This window comes from Argentina silus (assembly GCF_951799395.1).
Source record: "Argentina silus genome assembly, chromosome: 9".
Taxonomy (NCBI): Eukaryota; Metazoa; Chordata; class Actinopteri; order Argentiniformes; family Argentinidae; genus Argentina; species Argentina silus.
The window spans coordinates 16,256,920-16,281,080 of record NC_139663.1 but is presented as its reverse complement, the minus strand read 5'-3'; the positions used below and the strand labels follow the sequence as shown (position 1 = coordinate 16,281,080).

The following is a 24,161-nucleotide window of genomic DNA, read 5'->3' as shown; positions in this document are numbered from 1 at the left end:
AATATATCAACAGAAATAGAACATGTATTATCAAGATCCTACCATGAGTCAAAATAGGTAACTTGTATGCTTCCCTGCAGGGAAATGTCACTTTTGGCTGTCTAATTTCCTCTGTCACACTGCCTAAGACACACTGTTGCTATTTGGTCTGTGTGTTTTTAATATTTCGGTGCTGGCTGGGTATCGTCTGTCTTTTGTTCTGTTGTCCTGGTGCTGAAAGGGGAGAGTCTTCCAGAAAGCAGGCCTCATGAGAGCTAGCAGGTGTGAATTGTTCCAGACATATACTGTACCTCCCACTATTCAACACAGGGTCATCACAGGGGTGAGCAGCTAACAGCTGTAGAACCAAGACAGTGCTTGCAGCTACAGTAATGCTTATCCAATTAATTAGCAATTACTCTGTGTGGTTGAATCAGTTACACTAAAATAAGGAGAGTATGAGGCTAAAATTTAATTGAAACAAAATGAATCCATTGGATGTGAAATAAATAAATCCTGTCCATCCATACACTATCACGTAGGTGAGATGGATTCCGAAGTTGAGGCGGCTTTGGCCGTGATCTTACTGTACCATGAGGATGAACACATGGATGGTGTCTAAGCTGTTTGTAATCCTGGTCCTGAGAAATGTTTAATTTATGTACCTTGCACAGATCTAACTTAGAGAGAGAGAGAGAGAGAGAGAGAGAGAGAGAGAGAGAGAGAGAGATTCCTGAATGTATTGTGTTTGTAATGTTACTAGATGACGCAGATATCTCATAACCTGAAATGTATCAAGAGATTAGAAATAATATGCTCCAAGAGCTTTAGCAATCTCAATGGATCTTGTTCTGCTGGGTATTAGAATTTAAAAAAACACATTTCTCGAAAATAGATTTATCCTTTGGCAATCTCATCTTTGATTTGGAACCAAAACCTATGGCCTCACAGTCAACAATAGGTTACATTACTGATATCAATATCTGAATTTGCTTTTGATATGGTTGCAACAGAAATGTAAGGGCAATTTTGCACGAATATATAAGCTTGATATGGTACAGGCTCTCATGCCTCTATCCAGAGAGATTTTCAGTAATCCTCAGCCACAGGGACCAATGTACTTTAAGTTAAGAGCACGCCATGCTCAGCTTGTTAGCTACAGTACAGTCCCAATTAACTCTATGTCTAGCTGTTGGAGTCGGGACCCAACTACAATTTTATATTACTGAAGTTTGATGTGTTGATTCAAAGTGGTTATGAGAGCATGGCAATGATTTTTCACTAATGCCTGGTTTGGATGGCACAGAGTGCAACTTCCTCATGGTCCGCTTTTTAAACAAACCTCGCAAATTTTTTTTTGTTAACATGTTGTCCCCCACCAATGATGTAGCGCCCCTCTGTAAAAAGAGAGTGATGGAAAGAAGCCTGTGAATGAAGCAAGACGTTTATTCATAAATTCATCACTTTTTGCGATCACTTTCTGTGACCAAAAAGAAAAGATATTTGGGCGCCATTAGGCTACTATCGTACTAACTTTATTGATATAAGACCTTTACTTCCAACACAAATTTCACCAATAAGACAAAATATTTGCACAGCCAAATTATTTGGTTATAAATGCTACTGGCTATATACCTACGTTACACAACTCTGGCTTCTGTATTTTAAATCACTCAACTGTCGTTATTTATTCTGCATAACACACTTCACTCACAAAATATGATTCCCAAATTCATTAGGCTGTAGGCCTACTGCATTAGGCTAAACTCCTACAGCTGCATTCGTAACCAGAATGAAAAGACACCGGAACCTGTAATGCTTATTTGATCAGTTTATCAGTTTTGCTTCTTAGAGCTTTGTGCTGATTTCTAAAAATATTATTCCCAAATTCATAAGGCTATATGCCTACTGCATTAGGCTACACTCCTAGCTCTCCATTTTGCACTTTATTATAACGTGTTTAACGATGAAATGGTGTCACCTCAAAACTCTGAAACAATCTCTATGGCAAGACCCATCATTCACCCAAGTTTCATCAAAATTGGACCCCCTTTTGTAGCACATCTGCTTCAAGGTTCGACGTGTTGTGCATTCAGAGATGGTCTTCTGCATACCTTGGTTGTAACGAGTGGTTATTTGAGTTACTGTTGCCTTTCTATCATCTCGAACCAGTCTGGCCATTCTCCTCTGACCTCTGGCATCAACAAGGCATTTTCGCCCAGAGAACTACAGCTCACTGGATATTTTCTCTTTTTCGGACCATTCTCTGTAAACCCTAGAGATGGTTGTGCGTGAAAATCCCAGTAGATCAGCAGTTTCTGAAATACTCAGACCAGCCCGTCTGGCTCCAACAACCATGCCACGTTCAAAGTCACTTAAATCACCTTTCTTCCCCATTCTGATGCTCGGTTTGAACTTCAGCAGGTCGTCTTGACCATGTCTACATGCCTAAATGCATTGAGTTGCTGCCATGAGATTGGCTGATTAGATATTTGCGTTACCGAGCAGTTTAACAGGTGTACCTAATGTGGTTGGTGAGTGTAAATATTACACTTCTAAGTTTCTCGTCATCTTTCTATGGCATCATTACAATTGGCAGTCTATAGCTATAGCTGTGTGGATGCTTTCCTTTTCATTGGACTAGAACTAGGATACAGTCACATCTAAATCATTGTAATTCCCATGTGTTTCTTTGAGAGGTCCAGTATTTCAATACGAGTAAACCAATTACCAAGCTGTTTAACCCTGCATCACGTGTCTTCACAAAGCCTCTGTTATCCTGTCTTATGGAGGTGCTGGTATTGTCATATCAACTGCATGGCACGGTTTTGTCACATGAACTGCCATTGTACTATATAACTGGAGTGAATTAGTATTACAGTTGAATCAAATGCTTAACATGAAACCTGGGGCAACCTTTGACCCCTCTTCCACAGAGACACAGCTCTGCAGCTACACTGTATTCTACGTTGTGGCTTTGACTGGTGGGGCAGTTAAGTGATTCCGCATGATGTTGATTCTGTAACATGTTCTTCAATAGCATAGCTTACCAAAGCCTATACCAAAGCTTTGAATATAGGCTATGGAAGTGGGGTTATGAGTGGTTGAGTTACCCAAGTGAAACCTGGTATAGCTGAACTCCGAGACAGACTGTGCCTAATATATATCAATAATGACTGAAACCATACCGTTGATATTCAATTGCCTTTTACCCAAACAGGAAACGACACTGAGCCAATAAACCCCTGTGTTTGTTTGAGAAATTGGCAACCTCCATGTCTCAGTTCTGTATCGCATTAGGGGTGTTAGTGTGGCACCATGGGGAACTACAGACATGCAGCCAAAACATGAGACGCTAAACCCTGACATATGGTGACTCACATCCTCCTGTTGTCTGTGCTAATGTCATTCTTAAAACCCTGACGCCATCTCAGCTGTGCGTCCATGGCTCGTAAAGAATCATCTAGTTCTCCTGCTCAGCATCAAACCCATTGCAGCTGGGGATGTTCCCATGTGCCCTAAGTTCAGGATATTGCATGAAGTGGATTCTCTTTTCATAAAGTACAATATACATTAAGCCTACTTGTAATCATTTGCCCTTACAAATGTATAATACCAGGACGGCTTATGGTTATATCCATACCGGTATATTGTACAATATATGCCATAGGCCTAAGTCAAATCTGACTTAGGCCTATGGCATATGGCCATAGGCCTATAGCCAAGGGGATGACGCTGCAGTGTGATGACACTCCTGGAAGACCTATTTCAAAAGTACAAATACAAATACAAATACAAATGAGAGAAAAAACATGAAATGAAAAAAAAAAAAGTCTGAATATGTGCAGATAGCCTACTGTACTGGTCATCATAGCTATGGAGGGTTTTGTGCCATGCTGTTGTAGAGAAGAGTTGGGTAGGTCAAAATGATTATGAGCTTAGTTGCACTGAGGTTGGGATAACTGAAACAGCAAAAAAACACCAGAAATATTTCAGTCAGAAATTCATTAAGCCTCGAGATTGCACTTTAGGCCTTACGTAAACACTATGTGTTATCTAATGCTGTGTGATTGAGTTACAGTCCAACTGTATTATGTAACTCAGCTGTTTACAGGGCTTATCAGATACCTTGCCTATGTGCAATTCAACATAACCACCAGATAACAACAGCATATTGTATTGTGTGTGAATGGTCATTCTGACCAAACTTACAACAAATATAAACAAAGATAAATAAAGTTTCTATCTATCTAACATAACTTACCTCAGCTGTAGTGTAGGTCATATTTGCAATGTGATTACATTGATTATTCACCCCTGTGCAAACATGCCATGTTGAAAATGGGCCAAGATGTAATATCAGTGTATCTTCAGTTTATTGACACTGAGCTGAATTATGAACATATCTCATAATTATGACTTACTATCTCATTATTATGACTAAGTATCTCATAACTTGTTTTTTTGGTGGCTTCCACACATATCGGGATAGATTGTCTCAAGTGACATATTTTGACACATCCTCCACCCACTCATAGCGTCAGAGACCGATCTCAGCAGACCGCGATCACCTGATCTTTGATTGGTCCGATAGGTTGATGTCCCACTCTTTTCGTCCTATCATTGGACTTCATTTGGCATGGCTGGAAACCCCCCCCCAAAACAATCTCTATTCTTTGGGAATACAGCCGGTCGGGCACGTTGTGACAGCTACCACTGCAAATGGATAGAACTGATTTCAAGCATTTAACTTTGAACTAGCTAGTCAGTATTGGCAGCAGAATGATATTAAGAAAAAGGCTAAAATAGTGTGTTTGTGGTACTGTTTTGGACTGGAAGTCTCAGACTGGTGTGGACGAAGTGCAAGTGAACAGTTGATGACGTTAGTGAGCTAAACTGGGCCTCCCTTTCCCTGGCTTTTGGCTAATTTAGCTATCTTAATTTAACACTTTTTTTTTTTTTTTTTAACCATAACCATAGCATAGTTAAAGCTAGCACCTTCGGGTTTTTTTTCTCGTTTCTACGTTAAGGCATTGTAATGAAGAGAGTGAACAGCTTTCAAAGGTGGGTGAATGTGACAGTCCTTCAGCGTACAGAATGTACAGTGCAACGTTATTGAGCCGAAGACCGCATATCCCCTGGTTGACAGCTCGGCTAGCCATGTTCATTTTTAGTACAATGAATTGCGCGTTGCTAACAGTACTCTTCATGTGTGTGTGGTGGCAATGTTACCTACTGTTTGTGTTCTGGATCTCAAATGACATTCTCGTTTGATGAATTGTTGTTACGCTGAAACAAGCAAGCGCTGAGCATGACTAGAACGTTTCCTGTTCACCAGGAAATGCAGTAGCTAGCTAGCAGGCAGATTGATACACTTTCACGAGCTGGGACAAGTGAAAGTAGCCATAATCATCCTATTTATTGCATGTTTCTTTTATGAGAGACCACACAAACGTGGTGTGCGAGAGAAACAACCAAATGTCCTTCCCTCCTGCCAATGAACTGATATTGATATTTTTCCCAAGGATCTTTTGTAAACGTGAACAACAGGGCGGCGTGCTGCAATGTTGCAGAATAGGAAGAGAAGTGTCATTATGTGTATAGGTGTGTCATCCATTACATTTGTACAATTTAACCTAGTGGCCCCAATAAGTATGATGAGATATCAGAATCCCTCTCCATCACTAGGGAAAAATGCCGCTTCCCAGCTGAACTAAACTAGTATCTCACTGGGACTGTTTCTTTCAAGTTGTGCTGTCTAAACTTGGCTTAAAATCTCTCTTGTCCCGACAAATATGTCCGATAATGTTTGTCATTAACCTGTTTCCTGAACTTGCTTGCTTGTGAATGCGCTCCTCTTGTGGAAAAGGCTACACTCAACTCACCACTTCTGAACAACCCAGTAAGCAGTGACGAAGATGATGGTCCTACCTGCCCCCCAGTAACACTGGCTCCTATTGTATGTTTCAGGTTTATGAACAGGCGGGCTTCTGCTAACTGCCGCTACCAGCCTACCCGCTATGAGCATGCTGCTAACTGCTACACTCATGCGGTGAGGGTCTTATGGTTCATGTCCACAGCATCTTTATTTCTCAAAGTGAGACCTTAAATGGAAACAGCTTTTACTGTATGTGAATAGCGTTGAGATTGGCTAATGTCCCTCCTGTTGCTCTGTCTGTGCAGCTCCTCATCGTGCCAGCCTTTGTGGGCATGGCGCTGCTGTACCGGCTCTCAGACGACCGCTGGGAGAAGATCGCAGCCTGGGTGTACGGCATGGGCCTGTGTGCCCTCTTCTTGGTCTCCACTGTGTTTCACATCATCACCTGGAAGAAGAGCCACATGAGGTGAGGAGGAGTTATATTCCACACCACACCACACCACAACGGCAGAGAAACACTGCCCGGCCAAGGAAAGAGCATACAGTAGGACTCTGAGGATTGTGTGTTGTAAGGGCTATATGGTATACCATGGCTTGGAATTCATCACTACTCCAACACACCCTCAACACTTCAGACTTACTGTCTGGAGGGTGTCCGTTTTAAAGTCTCAGGAAGTCTCAGGCAATACTGTGTGATTCTAACTTACCCACCAAATACACATTGAACACAAAATACACAATACACACCAAAGAAAAAGGTATTTTTTATATTCTGTGCATTTGTGTTTTGATTTCAGGTCCATGGAGCACTGCTTCCATATGTGTGACAGAGTAGTCATCTATTTCTTCATTGCCGCTTCCTACACACCTTGGTACGGTACAAACAGTTGATGTCTTTTCATGTGAGTGTGTTCTGTGTACAATCTGTTTCCATAAGGGTTTGAATGAACCCATGAGGCTAAATGTTGTCTTTTTTCATATCAGGTTGAATCTGCGTGAGCTTGGCCCACTCGCAGCTCACATGCGCTGGTTTGTCTGGCTCATGGCTGTTGCAGGAACGATATACGTTTTCAACTACCATGAAAAGTGAGTTAAATCATTTTTTTCTTTTTTGCATTTGAATTGAATCCACAGTAGAATATGTACAGTATGCTAGATGAATGATACTATAGAATACCAATTCAGTTGAGTATCATTTCAAGTTGATTTCTTGTGATTAAGCGGTCAGATATCAAATGGATGGTTTTGAAATGCATCTCTTAAGTGGAATATTCCATGTGTGTGTGTGTGTTTTTGTCATAGGTATAAAGTTGTTGAGCTCGCCTTCTATTTGATGATGGGTTTTTTCCCTGCGTCCGTTATGACATCAATGGTAACGTACTCAATTGTACATAATGTGTCTCTACTGAGTGTGATCCTCTCACTCCCCACTCATGTTCACAGCCTCAGTCATGGTCAAGGCACATTTGCTTTTATTGTTTTGTTCAGTTTTAACATGAGCATGTTAAAACTGTCCAGCAGATGCATTACACATGGGCAACTTTGTACATCTTGAAATAGGCCTCATGCTATAAGGAAATGATATGGTCCTGACTGTATGGTTTTTACCTGTTCCACTTCTTTATGCTGTGTCATCTTTTGGACCTTTTTTTTTTTTTCTCTTCCAAATGTCATTGCATAGCATCATGTGGCTGGGCTTTGGTGTACTTAAATCCCCCAGAGAATTAGCAACGTCCTCCGTGACCCAATGTGCACTTCAGCTGTGCAGTCTCTGTTGCCCCCTTGTGGTTGTAATGCAGAGTCTAATGGTTATTTGAGGCACACAATGGGTGTACATTGATGTACTATGTCTTTATGTCCCTTCATTTTTTATATATATATATATTCTCTGTAGAACAACACGGAGGGACTTCACGAGTTGGCCTGTGGGGGACTCATCTATTGCCTGGGTGTATTTTTCTTCAAATCGGATGGGGTCATCCCGTTTGCACATGCAATCTGGCATGTGTTTGTGGCTCTGGCTGCTGCTGTGCACTACTACGCCATCTGGAAATACCTCTACAAGAGTCCTCCGGCTGACACCATCCGTGATGCCTGAGGCCTGGAGCGTGAAGCCACCCTCAAGACATGGTGCCCCCCTTGTGCCTCTCAACAGAGGCACCTGCACATCAGACTCTCTCAACTGCCCACCGAGGCTGCAGCAACAGCCTGAAAAGTTTACGAAAACGACCATGTATTGTTTACTGTTTTCTAACCAGGTGGGGAACAGATTTTCAGTATCTCCCCCCGACTGTGTACAAACCTCGATCAAAGGCTACTTGTAATGCTGTTTTGTACAACTTTTGTTCAATTGGAACCAAAAAGCCCTGAAGTAACAAGCAACTTTTGACTCCCTGTTTTTCAATTGTTCTTATCCCCTGCACGTTAATGAATATTTGTGCAGTATTTGATATCAGGCTTTTGTATTACTTAAGAGGTCAGTCACATTCCATAGTTGTTATCATGTTATTTGTATAGCGATTTTGTCAGTCATCATTTTGACATTGATGTTGAGCAGTTGACATTAATTTTATTTGATGGTTTTTCACTATGAAGTCAATTTGCACTGTACACAAAATACAGATTCAGACATTTGTTGTCTAATGTAAGTAGTCTGTATTTTTGACCAGTATCCAAGTGCAGTCTTATTTTTTGGAGACTCTTTGGAATACAAAGGACCACATAGAACCATTTGACATTCACAATTCAGTGAGTAAGTACTGGATTTGTGTCTGTTCTCACAAGCAGAGTTTGTGGTTTGCATATCAATGCATTTAATAGTACCCATGTGTAGGTGGAGGCTTAACATGTTAAATGAGATTTGTCAGCATTGCCATTGAAATAATGTGCTTGTTGCTCTTTTGACTCAGCCTCCGGAAAGATCCAGTATCTACAGTACATGTGAGATGTACATCTGTACAAATAATCACTGCAGCCTCTGTTGATGCAGTATTGAAAGATTGGTGCAGCACTTTTTTTCTGGAAGCCTGTGAATACTGGAATGATCTTCTCACAGGCTTTAATGATATTTATCTTTTTTGTTTTCATCTTCACCTGTGACTAATGGGCAGTTCAGAGTTGTGTGTTGCAAGATCCTACCTTTTGTTCAACTAGTATTTGCCATATTAGTTGGGCAATTAGGAAGACCAGATGTAATGTTTTCTGAATTTCTGGAAAAAGAAATCATCCCATCATCATCAGGTAACAACAAACGATTGTTTGTTGGTTCATTAAATTCCCACTTTCATCTTGCAAATTACAACACACAATGTTTGAAACATATCTTCTTACCAAATTTTCCTTGTGTGAAAATGCTACAGCCCATAGTCAGAATAAGCGTATCTTTGTTTCTCCCTGATATCTTTTGTAGCTAAGTGGAGATAAGGATGATTTGATAAGGTTATTCTGAAATGTATTGATCCCTTACCACGATGTTTTGTAATGTTTGTACATTTTGGCACATAATGATGTACTGGCCTTTGTAGGGGAAAATCTGCTTCTTGTTAATTCTTTTTATTCATTTGGTGCTGTATATTAAACTAATCACACTTCACTGAATAGGCTCTTTCTAATGTGTTAATAAGAATGCCTGCAACTGTTTTATCCTCTCCTCAAAGTGTGTCCTTCATTTATTGATGGTGTCATCCTTATTGATAGTGTTCACTTTGTTCTTCTATAAAGAAAATATACTCAATGTTTAAACCATGGGCTTAATACAATTAAGTGTGACTTACAGAATGTTGCAGTCAGATAGAAATGCAATGTAAAGAACTTGTTGCCCTCCTTCGATTACACATTTCTATCAGTAATGTTCTGAAATCTGTGCCTGACTACATTATATACTCTAGCTTCACAATTTGTGTATACATATGAACGGTGGAAGACTGGACTGACAAAGAAACATGTGCGTGATACTGAAGAAAATACATGATAAAGACTTTATTAGACGCTACAGACATTACAGAGAGAAAGGGAGAGGCCAAGGGCTGAACAGCATACATATGTTACTATGCATCTATTCCGTGACATACAAGACAGAATACCTTTTTTATTTTGTATTTTTTGTACCCTCTGTGAAACAGTCCATTGGTGTTGCCATGAATACAATGGTTATATCAGTCCATTACAGTGGGTGAAATTAGAAAGAAATAGAATTGCAAATATATATATTTGATGCACTAAAGCGTTGTTCACACTGCAGGCCTTAATTCTCAAACCTTTTTTTTTTTTTTTACAAGTGCCCAAATCAGATTTGTGTCTGTTCAGACAGTAGTCTTAAACTGACATGGTTATGCTAGTTTTCACAGGACCCTGTGCAGTGTAGGTGGTGGTGCTCTTGCTTCCTATAACTCAAAAGTTGTTGTGGGTCACAACAATGCCTGCCATGGAAGTTTCCCAGCTACTTGCTCTGTTTCTCTTTATGAGAATCATGGCTAGCGACAGAAAGCAACACACCTCTTCAGTACTCCACAAACTCTTGTCCTCCGTGCTTGTTTGACGTTTGTGTCGCAAAGTGATGCTGTCAGACAACACTGTCACATAGGGACGAAAAAAATCACCTCAGGGCAAATACATTGGATTTGACTATTCAGACACAAGTCGCATTGTCAGGAATCAGATTTGTATCTGATTTCAATTTCAGTTTTTTGCCTGTGGGTTAAACTGTAGGTGTGAACAAGGCTTTAGAAGTCCTTCAGTGCAGATCTGAACCTATCCAAGTGGTGTGATGAGAAGATACATTGCTGAGATAGACTGAGGAACAGTCAGTGTATTCAAGGCACTGGAATAGACTCAGAATCATGCCTGCTCAGTCCGTTGATGGGTGAGGTAGTGACATCGCTCTACAGGGAGGTATGTGGGGATACGTATGGACTCGTATTGGCTTTATCCTATTCTTTCACGTACGGTTGCAGGTACTGTGTATAGATTCCATGCTGCAGAGGACCGAAGTAAGTCTACATGATCGCAATTCACAAAACACGTCGGTGCGAATGAGCTTTAGTAACGGAAGTAAGTAAAGGAAACCACGTTCAACCCAAACATCCTATCATCTCCACTCCGGGCACACCTTTGGATCTGACCTTGGCTGGACTGTGGTCTGCAGAAGGTAGTAGGGGTCTGGTACACTAAATCTCAGCAATACACAATAAAACTGAATATAGGGAGATTACACTAAGGTTTAATATGCTATTCAGTATCATAATCACTCAGATATAGGGACCCACTATAACGGCATGGGTCAAACAAAACCAGATAAAGAGCAGCTACAGACGGTAACATGCTATTGAATCGCCCTCATTCATCGTAACTTCATCCTAACTATTGATTTGATTATCAAGCCACAGGGTACTAGATGAATAACCCCTGTACTACATTCATGCCAGAATATTACCTATTGTGCTAGAATCAACCTGAATCTTTTCCAGTTGCATGTTTTCACATCAAGAGACCTGAGTGACAAGTTTGGGATATTATCTGAATGAGGGAACATCTTGTTGATTACTGTAGTTATGACATCTTTTCCAAATACACAAACTGCGAGCAAAGTGTTCAGCCTCTCCTGTGACCTGGTGACATATCTAGAGAAACCAATTAAAGATCATTCCATACATTCTATCTTCTGTACTGAGAACTTTATTTCATGTGAACATTGGTGAAACTTGAGCTGAACACAAGATTCCAAGACATGAAAAGGCTAAAGGCTACATGTATGCAACCAGGAGTGTTTTTACAATAATGCCCAAAGGATCCGGTGCTGCTGCAATTAATCTGTAAAACTACTATATTATAGGTAATATATCAAAACAATAATATATCTTTTCTTTAAGTAATATATGTATTCTTTAATAATATTCTGGATCTGCTGTGCCTTTAAAATTCATAGCCAGTAATGTATAGGAAAAATACTGTACAAAAAAACAACTTATATAATAGCTTTTATATAAACATATCTCTTATAACCAATATATCATTTCTGTACTGAATCTTTTGGTCTGTAGTAAACAAATTGATTGGGTTAACCACAGTATCGGACAACACCATCCAACTTTTTTTTTTTTCAACATCTTTTACATTCATACAGCCATCTTAGAAGAAGGCAAACACATAGCTACAAAATAAACTACAGATATCTGTATTGATTTTTGAAATAACCACTCATGTTAATCATGCTAAGAAAAAAAAGAGGATAAAATAAAGGAGAGAATTAACTGTTTTGCAATCTGCTTGTGGTTTGTGTTCTGAAAGAAATCATGCTGAAACATGCTGAAACAATGAGGGTGATGATAACAATAACAACAACAATACCGACAATAATAGTAGTAATAATAATAACAATTAACAATTGAATATTTTCCAAAATAAATCTTCCATCCGAAACAAAAAGGTACATGAATATCAGGCAGATAAGATTAGCATGAGGAAGTAGAAACATTGCACCAGGTCAGATTGTGAGTCACGCATCAGTGCAGAGTCGGGTTAAGCTGAGAGGCGTGTGGAGGACAGCGGCCTGCAACACAGAGACCATTCACAACTGGTAGGGGGGGGGGGGGGGTGAGGGGGGGGGGGGGAAGGATGCTAGCGCCACTCATGACTATACAATGATCCTGGGGTTCTGGGGACCAAGAGGGGTGCTTCCATAGGAAATACAAGTACATAAGAGACAACTAGGTACATGAACTAATGAAAGTACGCTTGGACAGGATTATTGCTCAATGTCAGGGTGATGGCAAAGAAATGCTGGTTTTCCCATTTCAAAGTTGTCCTATACAGTTAGAGAGAGAGTGAGAGAGAGAGAGAGGAGAGAGAGCACAAGTTTAAGTGCTTAATGCTCAAATGAAGCAATCAATGAAGCGTAGAGTAGCAAGACAACTGGATGTGGTGAACCTAGTGTTACAGCACGGCACTTGCAGAGATACTGAGAAAATGAACTGAAACACAATAATATAAACATAAAAAAGAAAAAACACATTTGAATTTTCGAGTTGTAAAAATCGTGGGGGAAATATGCTGCATGCCTCTGTTTGAGAATAGAAGCTAGAGACAGATACTAGACAGCACAAAATACAGACTAACTTTCTCCAGGGCAGAACAAACAGAGGAAATGGGTGTTAGGTAGGATAATCACTGTGGAAACAGCACTAGAATAACATAAGGGGTAAGGGAGGACAAGTTACAACACTTCTCAGTTCTGATTATCAGGGTATAAAACAGGTAAGAAAGAGCAGAACACCATGGCATCATTTCCAAAATGAATAATAGAAGGAGGGGAGAAGGTGGGGACTCAGCTGGCAGGTTGGCTCATTACCATTTGAAGGTAGCAGTTGAAAGAGGGAAGGATGTCTGTGTGTGTGTGTGTGTGTGTGTGTGTGTATACATAAATACTCATACTTCATGTATACATGTACATGACTGAAGAGTGAAAAAAGAGAAGGAACAGAAACCAATGACAGAGAATTAAGCCATTGATAGAATTAAACAGATAGAATCATCGGATAATTTATGGGGAGAGGGGGTGGGGATGGGTGGGGCGGTGCCACCAAAAGGACACATTGTCCTTCAAACTGTTGGGTGAGGGATTGAGAGAAGGGGGGAGCGTGGGTGCTTCCAGGCGGGGAGGTTTTGGGGGGGTGGGGTGGGGGTTCAGGAGAATCACAGCAGCCCTTGCCGGGCCTCGTATTTGGCCACAATGTTCTTAGTGCGACCCAGCTCCTTCCTCAAGTCTGCCACCTCCATGCGCAGTGCGGAGTTCTCCTTCTCCAGGAAGCTGGCCCGGATGGCGATCTGGTTCTCCTTCAGTCGCCGGGCGTCCCGTGACCTCTTGGCTGCCACGTTGTTCTTTCTGCGCCTGGCCCAGTACCTGTCGTCCTGTTCACACACGGACACAAAGAAAGGAGAGAGAGTTGAGTTTAGATTTTGGGGGATTTCTTCACACTTAATTTTGGTGAGGGTGTTTGATTCACTTGAAGCATAATCATACACTCACTGCCAAGAAAACATTCCCCACATCATAACACCACCTCCACCATGAGAAGGTGTACAGGTGAGTGTACAGGAGCAGTGTAAATGGCTGAGAGCTGGCTTCCACCTTCAGAGTAAGAGGTGAAGGGCATCCTTGCATTGTGGGCATCTTTACATTGAATTAGCTCCAGCTTTAACCTGTTGTCCAAAGCCGCCTGACACAATCACCAACCTTTAGCCTCAGTAATGTGTGCCTCTGATAATGTAGTATTAGTGAACAGCAACACACACAATTAGTACTTGGCTGCTGAAAATGTGCACATGCATATGCATGGTGTCAGCCAGCTTGACAACTGATTAGCATCTCCCCGTTATAAAACATCCTAATTAGGTTATTCAAAATGCTAAATGATCATGGCAAAAACTGTTCGGACAGTTGTGCATGATGGATCCTCCCTGAGAATACTGCCAGACTTTAGGTTTGCTCCTATTCTCTGACTTACACTTGTGGTTTGAAATACCTCTTCTTCTTTAGATTGAATAAGTCCATCTGCTGCTTACATAACATGAAAGAACTGTGAGCCTTAAGTCGTCACCAAACAAGAAGCCTAATCTCTCTCTCTCCTCTCCCCCCCCCCCCCCCACCCCACGTACACACAAGAGAGATTTTCTTGAACCATAAACATAAGCAGGCTCCAAGTTACCTTGAGGCCCTCCGGGATGAAGATCTTGCGTGCCTTTTTGATCATGGGCTGGGGCTTCAGCTCTTCGTAGGAGAACTTGCGTTTGCGGGGGTCAAACATCTCCTGTCCTGGCACGCTGGACAGTGCCAGGTCTGCTGGGTCTGGCTCGTAGCCCACGGGGACCTGAATGGAGTCTAGGTCAATGGGGCTGGGTGTGTTCCGAGGTGAGGGCAGTCCTGCAGGAGAAAGAGATGAGACAAAAGTACAAATGTCAATGTCTCACCACCACTGTTTAAAGGACAATGACCAGAGGGCTTTTTCAGAGCAAGGGCACACAACACATGGCCTAAAGTCCCCCCCCAGTCCTGCTGATTTTGCTTTCTGCTTGGTTGGAGAGTACACACACTCTAGGTAGAACCAGTCCCTAATTAGAATACAAGGACCAAATCAGCAGTGGCCACCAAGAACCAGTCGGAGCCGTGTACCACTGCTTTGTGTCGTCTAATAGTCCTTTAGAAAACCATGGTGAGAAAGAAGCCTTATGACACCTCAGTAGGTAGCCTATTCTCATTTACATTGACATTTATGGCATTTAGCAGACGCCTTTATCCAAAGCGACTTACAACAAATACATTTGTCTAAGTAAGTGAATCATCTATCCAAAAGTAATCTATGCCAGGACCAGGGGCTATTGGCAGTCACAATGCTAGAAGAAATATATATATATATATTTTTAATTATACATTTATTTACAGTAGAGAAACTTGTACAGGGGGGTAGTAGGGGGTGAAGACGTCTTTGGAGGGACAGTATAGTATATAGCCTGAAGAGGAGATGGGTCTTCAATCTACGGCGGAAGATTGGTAGTGACTCTGCAGTCCTGACAGCAGTGGGAAGCTCGTTCCACCAGCAGGGCGCCAGGACAGTGAAAAACCGTGACCGAGTAGCACGACTGCTGCATCCACGTAGAGGCGGCAGTGCCAGGCGGCCAGTCGAGGTGGAAGAGCGGAGTGATCGAGCAGGGGTTTGGGGGCTGACCATTCCTTGCAAGTAGGGTGGGGCTATTCCCTTTTCCTCCCGGTAGGCGAGCACAAGGGTCTTGAATCTGATGTGAGCTGCTACCGGGTGCCAGTGAAGGGTGCGAAGGAGGGGGTTGACATGGGAGAATTTGGGGAGATTGAACAACAGACAGGCAGCAGCATTTTAGATGAGCTGCAGAGGCCGGATGGCGTCATTAACGCCTCCATCACCATTTCTCTGTACCACTGGACAGAAGCAACAGGAGCACAATTAGGTTCTCTTGAGAGGCCCACATAATTGGACTAGGAGGCCACTTGGGGTAAGCTAACTTGTGCTTGCGTCATAGTATCATGCCATTCTTTTCTTTCACGTGTGCACATTAAGGAGCTGATCCTCGGAAATAAACTTCTTGCATCTTTCGATTCACAGTAATTCTTCGGTTTTATTATATTCAATGCTGAATATTTGAAAACGACTGTAAGTGGCAGCAAAACAACAGGAGTCACATTTGTACCACCAGGTGGAGCAATATCACACAGGCACCACACAGACACACAAACCAGCAAGCCTCAACATGTGCCTTTGCAATCTCAGTGGATGTTGCGTAAAATTGATTTCAATTGCATGGTGCAGGTCATCAGTTGACAGTGTTTCAGTTTTTGCCCTTCCTTGACACATGGATTAGCCAGCTAAACTGAGCCGCTTAATGGTTCATCAAATCAGATGTCATTTAATAGATTAGATTTCTGTTTACTTGGGATTCATTTATCTATAAATTAAACAAGTTTGACAATTAACAATCAATCACATGTCAAAAGTAAGAACATTTGACAAGGAATGAAAGGAAATACAAATTCTGCTACGAACAACATCGCATTATTTGTTATATTCATGACTCATGACCCTGTTTTGTATGCTTTTAAGCGTGTACAAGGCTGTTCGCATGTTAGTCAGTGCAGATGACCTTCGGTCAGAGTGGCCTTCCTAGCTCCAGTCAGTTCTGGTTGAGATTTGGGACAACGCCAACAGGCTTCGACCTCAGCTCCACTCCTACTACGACTCAGGGATAATCAACAAAGCATATCCAGCCTCTCTTCAGCCTTCACAGTAGGGGGCGCTAGCCTCCATCTCCATCTGACCCTCTTGTTATTCTGCAGGTTTATTATAGAATCCAGATTTTACTCTCCTGGCTTATTCAACCCAGTCATCACTGGGTCAGCCTAAGCCAAGTCACCTCGTAGCAGAACTCGCCAAAGCACAAAACAACTTCTTGCTGACCCTGCCCACACGAGACACGCAAGCGTGAGACTGACAACCGCACTCAAGAAGACCATCAAATGTGGGACTAAACTAAACCAGAAGGGGGCTTCAACAGAGGGGGCCAACTTCAATGCATTTTCTATGGGAATGAGAAATAACAATAGATGCTGAATCTTAGTGCACGTGTGCTTGTCCCCTTACACAGACCACTGCACACTAAGCTTAGCACCAAGATAGACGACAAGCTACTTACTAGGTTAAATCAGACACTGTCCGAGACAATCCGTCAGGCCGAGCCCAGCATGGAACACAATGTATGCATAACAAGCGCAGTGACCCAAACTGTCCCTCCGGAAATATCCAGCCTAATCACTTAGTCATTCACTCTGACCTGCAGATTACGGGTGTAAAAACACAGCGACATGGTGCACTGTCGACAATATTAAAAAGGCCAGTCGATACAGCAGCTGCCTTTGACCTCCGTATTACACGTCTCCGGAGAAGGAAGAGACGAGACAGACAGACTGACAGACAGACAGACAGACACACGTTTGACTGTTCAGTCCACAAAACAACCAAAAGGACTGTGTAACGGGATTGCTCCTGCTGAATATGGGAAAGAGAGGAAAAAGACAACAACTACAACTATAACTTGAGTCAGTATATAAAATGAAATGACATGATACTGTTGTTGACACAAACATTCACAATCTCATGACATTGATAGAGAAAAGCAAAATGTTCTAGTAATGGATGGTTGTCATAATCAATATTACACAAGAGATTATTAAGAGGTCATACCTTCACAAAGGCTCTACACTCACCGAACACTTCATTAGGAACACTATGCGAATACTGGGTAGGGTCTCCTTTTGCTCTCAAAACAGCCTCAATTCTTCGTGGCATTGATTCCACGAGATGTTGGAAACATTCTTTTGAGATTCTGGTCCATGATGACATGATTGCGTCATGCATTTCCTGCAGATTTTTCAGGTGCACTTTCAAGCTGTGAATCTCTTGTTCTACCACATCCCAAAGGTGTTCTATTGGATTCAGATCCAGTGACTGGGAAGGCCACTGAAAAACATTGAACTCATTGTCATGTTCATGAAACCAGTTTGAGACGACTTTTGCTTTGTGACATGGAGCATTATCATGCTGGAAGTAGCCATTAGAAGATGGGTAAATTGTGGCCACGAAGGGATGCACATGGTCAGCAACAATACTCAAATAGGCTGTGGCATTCAAGCGATGATTGATTGGTATTAACGGGCCCAAAGTGTGCCAAGAAAACATTCCCCACACCATTACACCATTGCATGAATGAGAAGGTGTACAGGTGTTCCTAATAAAGTGCTCTGTGAGTGTAGATTTGCATTGTGTGGGTGGGTAGCAACACAGCAGACACAGAGCAGGTGGAATGTCGGGCTGCTAAAATAGACAGGGGGATAAGGAGGTTAACCTAGCTGCCCTGCCCTGCCCTGCCCTGCCCTGCCCTGCCCTGCCCTGCCCTGCCCTGCCCTGCCCTGCCCTGCCCTGCCCTGCGACCTTTGTGCCACCCTACAGCAGAGGCTTGTTCTTCATCTTATACCGGACAGACAGCAGGGAGAGGAAGACAGACATCTTTGCTCTGGCACTGGTTTTAAAACATTTATATATATTTTTTATGATCTTGGCCTACACCAGCATCAAGGCTGTGACCTTTCAAATCAATAGCTTTACACCATAAGTGGGAGCGAGACGACTCATGTGGAGTTCAGTATTGACCGTATGCGATGTGAGACGAGACAAAATGGAGGCAACAGAATACTCAACTGGGCCTCTCCCTCAACCACTGATTCAGCTAATGTATGGCTCTGCAAGTCCTGATAGAGTTAATGCAGAGAGTGGATTTCCATAGGCACCACTCTCATTTATCCGATAATTCCATGGAATGCCAGCTAGCTAAGTCTTTCTCATCCCGTAAAATCACTGAGGCAGAACGTACTGATACTTCCCCAAGACTCTTACACTCTTAAAAGGTGGCAAGTAAATGTTGATGTTGTGCTACTAACTACAACCAAACTGCGAGGTTCGCTTAGAAAGTGACTTACTAGCACCATATTGCAAAAAAAACTTTCAACATACTAACAACAAATCAAGTCTAACAAAAAAAAAAAAAAAAAACGTTTTGTTCATAATTACTTGACAAAACATTTCCGTGTACTATGAGTCAGTCTAATCAAAACTGGTTGGACTGTTTGTGAATATCTTTGAAAAACACCTCCATCCCACAAACATATTGGAATGCATCTAAACAAGCCCTTTGACCCTGTCTGACCTCGGTTTGGTCCCTGACAACAATGCACTGTGGTCCAACTCTGGCACCGCCAGCGGCGCAGCCCCATCTCACACACTCCAATGGCCACAGGCACAATAAGCAGGCATCAGATAGCTGCGGTGATAACCTGGTTATCTCCTGTATTGTGCTGTGAGTAGTAGGGGGATTGTGGTGGTGGTGGTGGTGTGGGTGTAGGTTGCAGGGGTGGCTGGCTAGGCTGGAACAACAACACAGCTCGCACGTGACAGCAGCACAGCCCAGGCCATGTGATCTCCACAGGGTACAGCCTGTGCTCTGGCTATGGCTCTGGCAGGGTGGGGTGGGGAGAGAAGAGAGGGAGGGGAGGGGAGGGGAGAGAGGAGAGGCTCATGCCGTGACAAGCTCCAGTTTGCAGCGTGGGGCCGTCACACGGCGCCTGCATGTGTCCGTCACATGGCTGAGCACACTGCAGGAAACCCCAGTCCAGAGCATGTGAGAGGTAATGTGCAAAAAAAAGGGAGAGTAGAGGCAATGTGAAACTGTACCAGACAAAACACACAGTCACAGACACACGCTGGGCCTGAGATAACAGACACCTCCTCCACATGAGTGATGATTTGTGTCCGGTTGTTCTATACACCATGACTGTTACCATTACTGTGTGTGGGGATGCAAAAACTAAATGACAGTACCACATGAAGGTTTTTTTTCTTCTTTTTTTTTTTCACCGCATTCCTGGAAATTTGGAACACAACATACTGAGGGGGCAACATTTTGTGGCCACTCTAGTACTCTAGTTAAGTAGATTTACCAGACGAAAATCATCCATATGGCTCTTTGGCATGGGTGAACACGTCACTGTAAAAAACAAAACCATAACATTGCTGTGTATTATTATCATTATTACGAGTAGCATCTTTCAGGGACAAATTAAATCAAATTAAATGCTTCACACATCATAATGAAGACACCAAAAATAGCAACATGACAGATTTGTGCACATATTTTCACTTCACTGACTTTACTGAGCAGCCTCCTTCAATCAATACAATTAGCCTACACTCTCTACTAATTAAATTAATTGGCATTACCTGTGACGGCTGACGTTAATTTATTCCTCCATGTGGCCTACCCATTCCAAATCACAATAAAAGGCATTAGGCTACGGCATACATGCCGGTTCAAGGTTATTCACCAACCCAACGTGTTTTAGAATCAGGCCTACAAACCCTTCACATTTAAGTCATTTAGCAGATGCCTTTTTCCAAAGAGACTTACAATAAGTACATTTTTCTAAGTAAGTGAATGAGCTATACAAGTCATCGTAGGTAAAAACCTTTGATAAGAACAAGTGCCATCGGCAGTCACAGTGCTAGAAAAAGTTGCCACAAAATACAAAATAATATGGGGCCTTAGATTTTATCTAAGTCTAGTCCTAGACTAAAAAGCCTTGAGATTGTCCATTGAGAGCACTTAACCTGTGTGTACTTTATTGTCCCTGGAGGGAAATTTGTCTTGAACAGTTAAAGTGCTGCTGCTTCATACATCAAAATAAACAACAATGAATTTACATTATACGCATAGTACAAATCACACAAACTAGTGCAATGAATTTGATCATGAACATGATCCAAGTCAACAGGTCACTTCACACTAGTTTACTGGCAGCTAGCTTCTGAAAGGAAATTTAAAAAAAAAAATAGCAAGCTAAACATTTTCCATAGTGTCACTGATCAGTGCATATGCCACTCTAATAATTTAATAAACTAGCAAGAGTAACATTTAAAATGTTAAAGAAATATTCATCCCTTTCCAACATATGGCAGAGTGATCATATCATATGAACTTAATCTAGGCTATACATGATCAAACATCAAAACAACAACACAGGTCATTCCAATTAAACCAAAAAGCATTAAATACATCAAGTGGATCGTTATATTTATGATGAAATCCTTTGAACATAATGAAACTCAAATAAATGCAGTAGTAAAAATGTGCTCATCTGACAGCTTCCTCAAGGGGAAAACTGCTGATAATTATGTATTTTATCTCAGACCAATCCCCACACATTCAAAGACCACAGACAAATGATGAGGCTATCAGCTCTCTGAGCTGACACATAGTTAACAATAGGCCTACGACAGCAGAGGCTCAAAGAAGACTGCATGGTTTCTACTGCTTATCTGCTAAATGCATTGTGACATTTGACAAAGTGTCAGTTCAAACCATTTATGGAAATACACACCAACCTAGTGGTAGGCCTTATGAGCCTACATCTTTTTTCAATATCACAGCTTAGTAGGAAAAAAAATAAACAGCCCAGAGAACAACTATAATTCTCCTTCTCTACATTATAGCGATGGCCATATCTTGTTTCAGCCGATCACAGCAGCCTGCTCAGAAAGGTAAGCAGTCTAATTGCATTCCCCTTTCACTTCATCCACTGCTCCACCTGCATGGGGGTAAACCCATGGCAACCAGCCTGTTGTCCTGGTCACGCCTGTCAATGAGGCATGTTCTTTCCAGCTGTACTCCTCCCTACTATACAATCCTCAAACCCACAAACCATTTGGGGTTTTTTCCCCACATCACATGTCAAGCAAAAGATCTCGTCAGGCAAGAAACATCAGATCTCACTTTTGGCGAACAAAGCATGATGAAGCACCACATGCCACCATGCTGCATAACACAGAGTCAAACACCAGACACAAACACCAGCGTTGTTCTTCCTGTGTCCCATTCTCCCCGAGCATTGCCCCGGGTTGCCAATTAACCTGTCTGTGATGTTCACTGTGATGGCTGTACATCACAACAACTAGCACTTTGGAATCGTCGGCTAGCCAGCTCTTTTCCTACAGAGGGGCTTTAACCATGGAGGTGTGAGAGTGTGCATGTGCTACAGGACAATCATGGGTACATGTGTGTGTGTGAGTGAGTGTGTATAGGAGTGAGTGTTTGTGTGTTTGAGTGTCAGTACCTGTCTCCATGTGTGTTCATGTGTGTTATGGATTTTGTCTTTACCTGCTCTGGATGAGCTTTGGAGACAGTTCTGGGGGACCATGGGACCTGTGTGAACAAAGGTGGTTGCACGGCTGCTGAGGTCCACAGAGGGTTTGGTGGGTGCATGTTGTGCCTGCTGCAGAGAGAGCTGTGGCTGCTGTTGGTTTTGGTCATTCTGAGTGGAGTTTGAAGGGATGCCGTTCTCTGATAGAAACTCCTCCAGGTCCATATACTCCAGCTGAAAGTTGTCCCCGTCATAAGGCAAGGTCTTGTCCCACAGGGTTGGCCCCAGGAAGGCCGACTGTGGAGTGTTGACCCCGCTGCCTTCGTCATCCAACTTTTTCTCCTTCTCCTTCTGTTTTTCAAAACCTGCAAATAATTATAGACAGTTAACCCCATCTCACCGTTTAAACCCGGAGAACCAAACACCCTGACAAAACTGCTAGACAAGACCATGTTTTTTAATCCGTCATATAGCCAAAATTTAGGCAATAGCCCTTGAAATAAGTTACCATAGTTGATTTAACAAGGTACATTCAGGTTTTAGTAAATTGGCTAGAATATTATTCATATTTTAGAGATTACAATGGGATACAAAGTAACCAAAACAAACATCAGCTGCTATATGAAAAGCGCCCTCTGCGGGACTGTTCTAGAACATAGCCTTCAAAGCCTGAGGAGGCTTCAAAATATTTATTTTGTACAAGCTTTCAGTCCACAGGTGGAACACAGCGTATTGCTCATTGATGCATTATTGCCAACATTAAGATACTTAGCTCATAAATTAAGAATATCGCATTTTCATGAATGCAACAAGTGAAGCCTCTCTAAATCATTTTAAATTATAGTTTGTGTAAATCCCTGTCTACTGCCTATTGGCTACCGACTTCAGTGGTTCCTTGAGTTGATTTGAGGGATTGTAGATATCATCCGCACGCTGGCAACTTTTCTGACATTATAGAGCAGAAATGATTGCCCAGGGTTCATGGGCACTTTATGAATCTAGAATGATTAGGGCACTTTATAAATCGAGAATGATTACAGCAATGCATTGAGCAAATATACCGATGGAAATGTTCTTCTATTTCGCTTTCCCTCACGCAACAAACATCGCTAGATAAGTTTGCAGGCAATAATCATTGACAACAAGACAAGACAAGACAAGACAAGAATAGTCGAAAAGAAAAACATAAACATCCACGAAATGCACTCTTTAGCAGAGTTGTGTATACCTTCTTCATGATGAAATGGCAGCTTCATTGGCTTCTCCAACAGGGATTTCAGCACGCCATGGGTCGGAGGTAGGGAAGTTGAGTTTAGAGATCTGGCCATTTTCTCCATGGGTCTGGAGAGCGATAGGAGAACGTCTATAATTCCAAAAGGAGACCAACGTTGAAAAAATATGTGAGCACACCGTCAAATCCTCAAAGAGCTTGACCCAACCTGGAGTTGCCACAGAGAAATTAAATGATATCCGCGCAGAGCGAACGGATAGGATTTTTCGTTGAACACCGCTTGCAACTAGAAGGCGGAGTGGGCTGGTTTGTGTTGAAGCTGCTTAGCGAGATGGTTCACGATCCATGTGCGGCGGAAAACTGGTGTCCGTGACGTCAAACCATTGGCAAAACTCATGAATACGGATTGTGCGAATGAGAAAGAGGGGCTGACCGATATACAATAAGACAGTTATTATTGTCTATCCTCTTCTATTTTTTTTATATTTATATGAAAACATATATTTATATACAACATATATATATATATATATATATATATATATATATATATATATATATATATATATATATATATATATATATATATATATATATATATATATATATATATATATATATATATATATATATATACAGGCTATGTTTTACAAGTCTTAACAGTGTTTTGATATGAGAAAATTATATATAATTCTTTCGGATTATACTGTCTATTTTCGATTGGTTTGATTCTCATATCAGATGTGCTCAACTTTCAAAACACAAAACTCACCACTGTTAAGACTTGTAAAACATAGCCTGTTTAA

At 41.8% G+C, this 24,161-nt stretch overlaps 2 protein-coding genes across 2 annotated transcripts; one reads left to right on the top strand and one right to left on the bottom strand.

Moving 5' to 3' along the window:
* The first annotated feature begins 4,666 nt into the window (after positions 1 to 4,666).
* On the top strand, positions 4,667 to 9,449 carry mmd (monocyte to macrophage differentiation-associated). The gene is made up of 7 exons (XM_083677366.1): positions 4,667 to 5,043; positions 5,950 to 6,031; positions 6,163 to 6,323; positions 6,655 to 6,729; positions 6,842 to 6,943; positions 7,160 to 7,229; positions 7,752 to 9,449. The coding sequence occupies exons 1-7, from the start codon at positions 5,018 to 5,020 to the stop codon at positions 7,953 to 7,955; spliced, it is 720 nt and encodes a 239-aa protein (XP_083533492.1). The 5' UTR covers positions 4,667 to 5,017; the 3' UTR covers positions 7,956 to 9,449.
* A 371-nt stretch (positions 9,450 to 9,820) lies between these two features.
* hlfa (HLF transcription factor, PAR bZIP family member a) lies at positions 9,821 to 23,683 on the bottom strand. Its single transcript, XM_083677352.1, has 4 exons — positions 23,353 to 23,683; positions 22,142 to 22,489; positions 14,560 to 14,774; positions 9,821 to 13,762 (listed from the first exon to the last, which is right to left on the bottom strand). Exons 1-4 carry the CDS (start codon positions 23,459 to 23,461, stop codon positions 13,547 to 13,549), a joined length of 888 nt encoding a protein of 295 aa, XP_083533478.1. The 5' UTR covers positions 23,462 to 23,683; the 3' UTR covers positions 9,821 to 13,546.
* Positions 23,684 to 24,161: the final 478 nt, after the last annotated feature.